General features: G+C 41.1%; 2 protein-coding genes across 2 annotated transcripts in view; both read left to right on the top strand.

Moving 5' to 3' along the window:
- Positions 1–57: 57 nt before the first annotated feature.
- LOC133122633 (zinc finger protein 665-like) lies at positions 58–4,338 on the top strand. The gene is made up of 2 exons (XM_061232715.1): positions 58–241; positions 2,698–4,338. The coding sequence occupies exon 2, from the start codon at positions 2,731–2,733 to the stop codon at positions 4,141–4,143; it is 1,413 nt and encodes a 470-aa protein (XP_061088699.1). The 5' UTR covers positions 58–241; positions 2,698–2,730; the 3' UTR covers positions 4,144–4,338.
- Positions 4,339–9,352: 5,014 nt separating this feature from the next.
- The window catches only part of LOC133122638 (uromodulin-like), an 8,167-nt gene continuing 7,705 nt past the window's right edge, over positions 9,353–9,814 (top strand). Inside the window, exon 1 of the mRNA XM_061232720.1 lies at positions 9,353–9,400. Within this exon, the coding sequence (XP_061088704.1) occupies positions 9,373–9,400 (28 nt within the window). The 5' untranslated portion in view covers positions 9,353–9,372. The remainder of the gene's footprint in view (positions 9,401–9,814) is intronic.

The raw sequence follows: 9,814 nt of genomic DNA, 5'->3' as shown, positions 1-9,814 counted from the left end.
GAAGAAGAAGAAGAAGAAGAAGAAGAAGAAGAAGAAGAAGAAGAAGAAGAAGAAGAAGAAGAAGAAGAAGAAGAAGAAGAAGAAGAAGCAGAAGCAGAAGCAGAAGCACCACCCCCACACTTTACGCTTTGTGACTAATGCAGATTTAACACACACATGGGATCAATCACCTCAAAGCATTGCATTGCGTCCAGTTTAACAAACGATTGAATTGAAGTAATTATTTAATCAACGAAACGGGGTAAGTTTATAATTTTGATGCTTTAACAGTTCTTAGTTTTGTTTTCAAGCGCTACAAATGGGGTTGCTCTCCATTAACGAATGTGAAATATGTCTCCAAATTTGGCAGAAGATTGTAGCCTAAAACCTACACGTTCTACCCAATAAACAATTTAGGCAGGCATGCAAACAAATGTTAGTTTTTCTTGAGGGAGACACATTTGTACTTGCACAAGTCATTCATTTATTTTTTATACTCCACGCAATACAGAACATAAAACATGCACACAAAATAAATAATGACTTGACAGCTGAACATGCATAAATGTTTTCAGACAGAACAACTGCATGATTGCGACTCGTGCGAGTCCAATGCATTCAGCCTGTAGTTTGTACAGGGGACCTCTGCGAATGGCCTTTGAGATGGTCCACGTTTAACCCCCTGCTTGTGCGTCCTGCATATTCTGCAAAACATCCCTAGGAATAACACAATGTCTTAACATTTAAAATGGCCTATACGGTAAATTAAACAAAGTAGCAACAACTAACGTTGTAATATTCTTTTTTATTATATAATAATAATAATAATAATAATAATAATAATAATAATAATAATAACAATAATAATAATAAATACACGTGTAAAGTGTAAATACATGTGCGGTTATTTGAATGGGTCTTTGTGGTTAATTGTCATTCACGATCGTATTATGTGAAAATAAAAAACGTTCTTTTCATCATGTTCCGTTTTGTAAAGCCAGCCAGATTATTTTTTTGTCCGCAGGTAGCCTATACCACTCCGGATTCCACCCAGTCACTCGCTGTTTAGAGTTGATATCAAGTGGGGCTGGGGGAAGTTGGTCTGCTTGTTCGTGGCTGGAAGAAGGCTGATATATAAATCTGCCATCTCTCCTTACAATGCGAGAGAAATGAACGCATTTGAAAAGTTGCATTGCCTACTCTAACTAGCCGCTACTCTACTGATGGATGTCGAGAAACAGACGTGCAAAAGTCATGGTTCCGCAATAGCGCGTGAGAACAATTATCTTACTAACTAGCTAAGTATTAGACAGGCTATGCTGGTATTTTATGGAGTTAAGATTAATAATTCACCTCGAAGTTGCTCCCATGTTTGCCGTTTCCCAATGTGAAGTGTCTTTTATGTGTTGATAGCGAGACTAATAGCTAGTCTATCAGGGTAGCTGAGAGTGGCACCTAACGGTCAATTTTCTTTTAATTTCAGTTCAAATTAGATATAAATTCTTCAATAGAATTTACTTTTGCTTAACAGTGAAATTGGCTGGACAAAGTCTTATTAACCCCACACTGTTTTACCCGGGAGTCCCGTGGAAAATAGATTTTGAATTTCAAAGGGAGACTTGGAATAAAATGGCAGCCCCGGGGTGCCCAGTAAGCTCATAACACATAAGACACAATACAGCTGAAATAACCCTTTAATTCTGAAGGGGTGATATTGTTGATAATGACATTTAAACCACTGTAATTTGACAGGAAATGTGAAATATATGTTTGAATATGCTGTTCATACAATGCCAAATGGTGAGGCTGCAATGTACAGTAAAAAAAATAATGCACATGAAAATGTGCAATGTACAAAAACATTAATGTATGAGGTGTTTCTCCTTTTATGCATCTTTGTTTCATTCTCAAACATGTATCTGACCAAAACATTCAATTTTCCTCTCATTTGGTAATTTAGGGGTGGCCTGTAGCATAGTGGTTAAGGTAAAGGACTGGGACACCCAAGATCGGTGGTTCTAATCCCGGTGTAGCCACAATAAGATGCGCACAGCCGTTGGGCCCTTGAGCAAGGCCCTTAACCCTGCATTGCTCCAGGGGAGGATTGTCTCCTGCTTAGTCTAATGAACTGTACTTCGCTCCGGATTAAGAGCGTCTGCCAAATGCCATTAATGTAATGTAATGTAATTTAAATTATGATTGAACAAAATTAATGATATGAGACCTTTATGTTTTGTTTGTGTTTTTGTGTGAGGTTTTAAACTGCTGGTGTGTTTTATTATCACAAAAAAATAAGCTAGGGTGAATGTTAACGTTCCAAGGTCATTCTACGGAAAAAGAAAATGCTTGCACACATAGCCAAGGTTACAATAGGTAGCACATCCAGAAGAAAGAAAAAGAAAAAGTATATCAGAAAATATATTTTTGATATAGTCTGAATGGGTTAAATTAATATTTGAACAAAAAAATTAGCAACAGTATCAGAAGGATCAAAAACCTTGTAAGTGGGGGAATAATTGCACAATTGGACCAATATAGATATGCTTCCACATGCAAGTAATTTGAAAGAAACTTGGGGGGAATTTGTATAAAAAACATTACTTGTGGTATTGTATTCAAATTCGGGAACATCCCTACTGCAGAGTGTGAAGAATGTGTCAGCTGCTGCAGTTGAACCTGTGTGATTCAGGCTAAATCCCTTCCCCTGTTTCCCTCCAGGAGCTGCACTTCTGCACACCTTTGAGCAGCAGTATGATGCAGGCAGGAGTCTGTCTGAGACAGGACACTGAGACAACACTACCAGAGCCCACTGAGCAGCACAGGATCAGACTGAAAGAAGAGGAACTCAGTGGACTGGAGTCAGAGACAGAGTGTGCTGCACCAGGACTCAACACACTGGAGCCAGAGTGTGTTACTGCACACAGCGGGGTCAGTGATGTACACCACACACACACATCAGTGATAAAAACAGAAGCTGATCTGGGCTCCACCCACACTGGGGATCTTATTAAGACGGAGAGCCCTGAAAGGACAGAGCTGGGATATGAAACCCGTCTGCATCCTGACCAAATCAAAACAGAGACTGAAGATGGAGGCTACCTTCAGGCAGAACACATCAGTGACTTGCTGGATATTAAATGTGTTCATATTAAATCTGAAGAATTGAAGTGTGAATCCAGTGAAAGTCTCGTGAGTGATCTTAAGAACACTGGGATGGCTGGAGCCGGAGACCCTACTGAACCATGGCAATGTGCCGGAGAGCCAATACTAAACTGTAAAAAAGAAGAAATTCATGATCTGCCGACCCAATATGGGGACTTAAACGATCACTGTGACATAAAGGATAATAATAATAATACAGGAATTGTCCAGAATATACATATTAGCACCAGTCAGATTAATTGCCAGATAACTAATGTGGCAACTGAACCCATGAAAATTAATTCAAGTGAAACTCCGATGCTTTTCAATGCTTTTCAAAAGAACACAATTCATAGAAATGAAGGTGAAATGAGTACAGGTGAAAAATCTTACAAATGTACATGCTGTGAGAAGAGTTTTAATACTAAGTCTGGTTTATATCGGCACAACAGGGTTAGTACGGGTGTAAAGCCCTTCAAGTGCACTGTGTGTGGGAAGTGTTTCACCGACCCAAGCTCATTAAATCGTCACAGCATGATTCATACGGGAGAAAAACCGTACAAATGTATTGAGTGTGGGAAGTGCTTTTCAGGAACAAGTGCTTTAAATCACCACAAGAGAATTCATACAGGTGAAAAGCCCTACAGGTGTGATTACTGTGGGATCTGCTTTTCCGTAAAATCCAATTTAACTACCCACCAGAGAATTCATACAGGTGAAAAGCCCTACAAATGTTCTCAGTGTGGGAAGTGCTTTTCCCAAGCAGCTGCTTTGCATCAGCACAGGATGATTCATACGGGTGAAAAGCCCTACAAATGTATTGAGTGTGGGAAGTGCTTTTCCCTAAAAAGTGCTTTAAATCACCACTTGATGGTTCATACAGGTGAAAAGCCCTACAAATGTATTGAGTGTGGGAAGGGCTTTCCGCTAAAAAGTGCTTTAAATCACCACTTGATGGTTCATACAGGTGAAAATCTATGCAAATGTATGCAGTGCAGTGTTTTACCAAAAAAAGTACTTTAATTCACCACATGAAGATTCATACAGGTGAAAAACCCTAGAATTAATGAACTCAGTGTGGGGAAATGCTTTAATATACAATCTAATGAAAACATTTACCTGCATGTTCACCTGCATGTTCACATGAATGTGTGAAGCCCTCCCCCTTTTTGTTTTTTGTTTCAATACTAAATATTCCTCAGGTCGGGGCAACACAACCCTGTCTGGCCCACCGGACTCTTCTAACTAGCAGCACAACAACGAGCTCTCCAGAAACTGGGTTGGGCAGCCCTGCCATAAACATACAGTACTGGGCAGAAGTCTTAGGCACATGTATAGAAATTCCGAGAAGCAAAGATGCTTTCAAAAATAATGAAATTGAATGTTTCTAAATATCTCAAAATCTACACGAAAGAGTGGCAAACCGTAAACTAAATCAAATCAATATTTGTAGTGACCGCCCTTCGCCTTTTAAAACTGCATCAGCTCCCTTGCACACATCGTTTTACATTACAAAAGCTAGTTAATCAGTCGTTCCAAACGTATTGGAGGACATGCCTCAGTTCTTCTGCAGACTTCGGCTGTCTCGCTTCTGGCTCTCAAATAATCCCAGACGGCAATTTTATTCTTTTGAAAAATGTATTTCTCTTGTAGTCCTGAGGCTGATATTTTCAATTATGAAATTGACACCAATGGAACCTGTTTGAAAGCAAAAACATTTTGTTTGTTGTGGGTCATGTTTTGTGAAAATGAACTGGCCTTTTCAGTTCTTATACTGCCAGTGTCGGGGCTGCACTCTGTATTTCAGCTTAACCTGATTATTAGACTTCAGACAGTATGTTTTATCAGATTATTAGACTTCAGACAGTATGTTTTATTTTTTTATTGGTTGAGGATCTTCATTTCACTTTTTCAATGTTGTATTTGAATTGTGTAATAAATACTTTTACGTCGTGAATGTGCATGTCCTGTCAAGTTGTCACTGCTTTTTTGCTTAACTACAAATGCCTCTACATGCGTTTTAATACATGTTGCGCATAACTGGTAACACTTGATTGTGCAAGAAATACAATTTGATCTACGGTATGTGAATTGGAGTTACCCATTGAAGACATTCGCAGGTCGGTGGCCCTCTCTGGAGGTCCTGTCCCGCCATGCCTCGGGGAGCCCTTCCTCACCTGCGTGCACGTCACGAGGACCTCAGCTCTAAGTCCTCACCTTCACGTTGGTGGCACACCTTCACCTTCACGTTGGTGGCACACCTTCACCTTCACGTTGGTGGCACACCTTCGCCTTCACGTTGGTGGCACACCTTCGCCTTCACGTTGGTGGCACACCTTCGCCTTCACGTTGGTGGCACACCTTCGCCTTCACGTTGGTGGCACACCTTCGCCTTCACGTTGGTGGCACACCTTCGCCTTCACGTTGGTGGCACACCTTCGCCTTCACGTTGGTGGCACACCTTCGCCTTCACGTTGGTGGCACACCTTCGCCTTCACGTTGGTGGCACACCTTCGCCTTCACGTTGGTGGCACACCTTCGCCTTCACGTTGGTGGCACACCTACCAGCCCGCTGTGGCCGTAGCCTTGTGGGTGAGGTGCATGACTGGGAACCAGGTGGTTGACGGTTCAATCCCCAGTGTAGCCACAGTATGATCAGTGCAGCTGCCGCTGTTGGGCCCTTGAGCGAGGCCCTTAACCCCACATCGCTCCGGGGGGGGTCCCCTCCTTGGTCTAATCAACTGTAAGTCGCTTTAAATAGTATCAACTAAATAACACATTACTATTATTATTCTGTTGGAACCCTGGCAGCATGATTAAAAAAAAGAAGAAAACATACATATTTTTAGTCAAGAAAGAACGGATTGGGACATTAAAGTTTTGCACATACATAATGACCATACTTCTTTTTTTTTTTTGCTCACATGTAATCAAACAATAGGCAACTAATTAATTGCGGTCGTTTGATGAATATGAAGACAAGGTGGCGATTTAGTAATTATGTTATATAAATGCTTTAGTCTATAACTCAGAGAGATAGGCCTCGGGCATAGGCTATTATTTTCAGTTTTGCAGTGAAAGGAAGACGTTGAATCTCAAACACGGTGGTACAAAGGAGACTCAATGGAGGGCTCCCAAACTAAATGAGGGTATGATGTTACAAAAAGTCTCACTACTGGAATGATGTATTGATACTGTAGAACAAAAATAGCCACCTGCATTTAAATGCAAGTCTCCACTTAAATGGTTGGCATTTATATAGCGCCTTTGTCCAAAGCGCTGTACAATTGATGCTTCTCATTCACCCATTCATACACACACTCACTCACACACCGATGGCGATTGGCTGCCATGCAAGGCGCCGACCAGCTCGTCAGGAGAATTTGGGGGTTAGGTGTCTTGCTCAGGGACACTTCGATGGCAGGGGATCGAACCGGCAACGCTCCGACTGCCAGACGACTGCTCTTACTGCCTGAGCCAATGAGACAACTGCTCTTACTGCCTGAGCCAACGAGACGACTGCTCTTACCGCCTGAGCCAATGAGACGACTGCTCTTACCGCCTGAGCCAATGAGACGACCGCTCTTACCGCCTGAGCCAATGAGACGACTGCTCTTACCGCCTGAGCCAATGAGACGACTGCTCTTACTGCCTGAGCCAATGAGACGACCGCTCTTACTGCCTGAGCCAATGAGACGACTGCTCTTACTGCCTGAGCCATGTTGCCCCATGGTGTCAGTGTGGTAAGCGCCCTAGGTTGCAGTAAATTGTGCGTTGCTTTTTTTAATCTGCTGCTTTTTAATCTTATCTTATATTTAACTCAGGTTTATAGCATTTTATTGTCTATTTTATTCTGGTCTCATGCAACATGGCTGTAAACATCCTTTAACGTATGCTGTGTCTGGTTGTTGGTGTTATGCAAAGTGACGACATCTGTTGTAAAACTATTTAGAGGGTTTCAAACCACAGAGCTATATAAGACCTGGAGACAGCATCCACTTTCCCGTTCCAGGGATTCCTGTGGGAGCTGCTCAATGGCTGAGTGCCGAAACGGGACGGAATGGACATTGGGATGGAAAAAACGAAATCCATCTCAATGTTTGATGGTGGGTGGGTTTCTGCATGTACTGTATGTTAAAATGTATTTAAAAAATGCCTTTAATCTACTTTCCACTTTTGACAAGACATTATTTTAGCAGACACTCTTATCTGGAGGGACTCGTCCAGTTAGCATTTTACAAACAATCAAATTTTACAACTGGATTACCAAAGCAATGAAATTTAACTACCTTGCTCAAGAATACCATGGCAGTGCCCCAGTTGAGAATCCATTCCAACAACCATTGAGTTACAGTGCCGTGAAAAAGTATTTGACCCCCTTCAGATGATAAGCTGTGCGTCCTGGTGTTCGGCAAACATCGTGCTTGCAGTTCTGCCCAAAGACTTCCATTTTTTGTCTCATCGGACCAGAGAGTGTTTTTCCTCTCAGAGTCCTATAAACACCATTTGGCAAACTTCATGTCGGCTGCCAAACGGCTTTCACTCAGGAATGGCTTCCTCCTCCTGGCTGCTCCTCCATAAAGGCCTGATTGATGGAGTGCTGCTGAGATGGTTGTCCTTTCCGGCAGGTTCTCCCATCTCTGCAGAGGACTTCCGAAGCTTCATTAGAGTGACTATTGCATTCTTGGTCACCTCCCATATACGCTCACCGAGCATTTTATTACGAACACGAAAATTTATGCAATTATCCAATCAGCCAATTGTGTGGCAGCAGTGCAATGCATAAAAGCATGCAGATACAGGTCGGGAGCTTCAGTTAATGTTCACATCAACCATCAGGACATTTATGGGGACACCTGACGACTGACAAAAGCCGAGCGTTCAGTAACATCACAAGATGCTCTTTGGAACATTGTCCTGTCATGGATCATCAGGGTTGTGGGGTCCACACCAGCTCCAGAGCAGCCATTAATGCAACAGGGGGACATTCCACATACTGAGAAATTGCGAAATTCATGTAAAGGTTCAACTTTTCACTCAAGCTGTTATGCTGATAATAAAATTTGTAATTGAAAAGTTTGTATTAAATTAGAAAAGAATGCAAAATGGAAGCATTTTCAGTGGTGTTCTCATTTTTCACAATTTTTTTTATTTATATTTGGGGCACTTTATGCTTATTATGAAAAGAAAGTCATTATAGTTAGGATTGTAAATGGCACAATTGAAACCATTTTCATTGTCTCTGGGATGCTCACATCCGGATATATAAAGCCTTAAATAGAACCCTACATACAGTAAATAGGTGGAGATTTGGCCACTGCATGAAGGGATTTAAGTTGCAAAAGCAGCTCATTTCAATAAACTGTTACCATGCTTTTGGAGGGCACTCCATTAGACAAGTAGAAGACTGACTTTATTTATTTAGGTTATGTAAGCTGACTTCTGATGTCTTTCATGTTTCATTTTCTTAATCAAACTCACAGTAAGATGACTGTTTTATGGATTTGATGAGCCTAGATAGATATATAGTATAATATAAGTTGGATAAAAAAATGGATATGTAGATAGCGCTATGATGCACATAGATCAATAAATCAATGACCTAGGTCGGGGACAATGAGTCTTTATGGTGCATATCCTTATTGCTATCTAGAAATGTCCTTACACAATGGGGCAACCTGTATATCTATTGCAGTAGGTTTATAAACCTGAGCTTTGAATCACACGTCAGATCACCTTTGTTCAACTCCGTGGTAAGTGAATGGTAATCATATGTTCTTTGAATATTGCAAAATGTAGAGACAGAATAATCACAAGTAAAACATGTGAATTAGGTAATGTATGCTATATGCGAAGTATATAGTGGACAGAAGTTAAATAGAGGAACACAGTGAAACCAAAATGTATAAATTCCCTTTCATAAAAGCTGAGAGTCCGTAGTTTAACCGCATGTGAATTGCATAATTACAACTAGTACAGAGCCAAATCGAGAAAAGAAATGTCTTTGTTCCAAATATTATGGAGCTCACAGTATATTCTTTGGTATATATTTGCAGTCGATGCTGTGGAATATACTGAAAATATTGTGACGCAGATTCACAGCGCTGTCTGTACATGGTCAAACTCTGCCAGCTAATACTCAAAGAATATTGTCACATTCAGTTACGTCTGTGTTTTTGTCTTTTGAAAGGTTTTTGCGCGGTCGCTGGTGTTGGAACGATGATTTCAGGGGCGGCATTGCTGTTCTTTCTGATGTCAGCCGTCGTGGCTGATGGCACAGGTATGGTAACGCAGAGTCTGCACACACACAACCAGCCTGCTGGCATAAACAGTGTTGGGATTGTTTTGGAATGCAATTAAGTTATTTATTTATTTTTTAAGGTATTTCAATTGTCCAGTATTCACGGGGTATGAATAGCCTTTTTGATGCTATTGTTCTTGCTTCGGTTCCCAAGTATTTGCTAATCACTGCTAATCTCCACTCCCAAACTTCATTACTGTGGTGGGTTTTTTGTTTTGTTTTTGTTGTTGTTGTTGTTGTTGTTGTTGGGATTTCCACTGCGAATCATCTTTGTGACAATGTCTCTTTGTGACAAAACACAAATGAATTGAAAAGAGTTGGCCAGACAACCATACACCATCCCTTGCCAGTGATCCCTACTGGTCATTTATTCAGGTGGCCTTGCTTAGAGCT

Source organism: Conger conger, chromosome 2, assembly GCF_963514075.1.
Source record: "Conger conger chromosome 2, fConCon1.1, whole genome shotgun sequence".
NCBI classification, from domain to species: Eukaryota; Metazoa; Chordata; class Actinopteri; order Anguilliformes; family Congridae; genus Conger; species Conger conger.
This window is presented reverse-complemented; position numbering and strand designations above follow the sequence as displayed.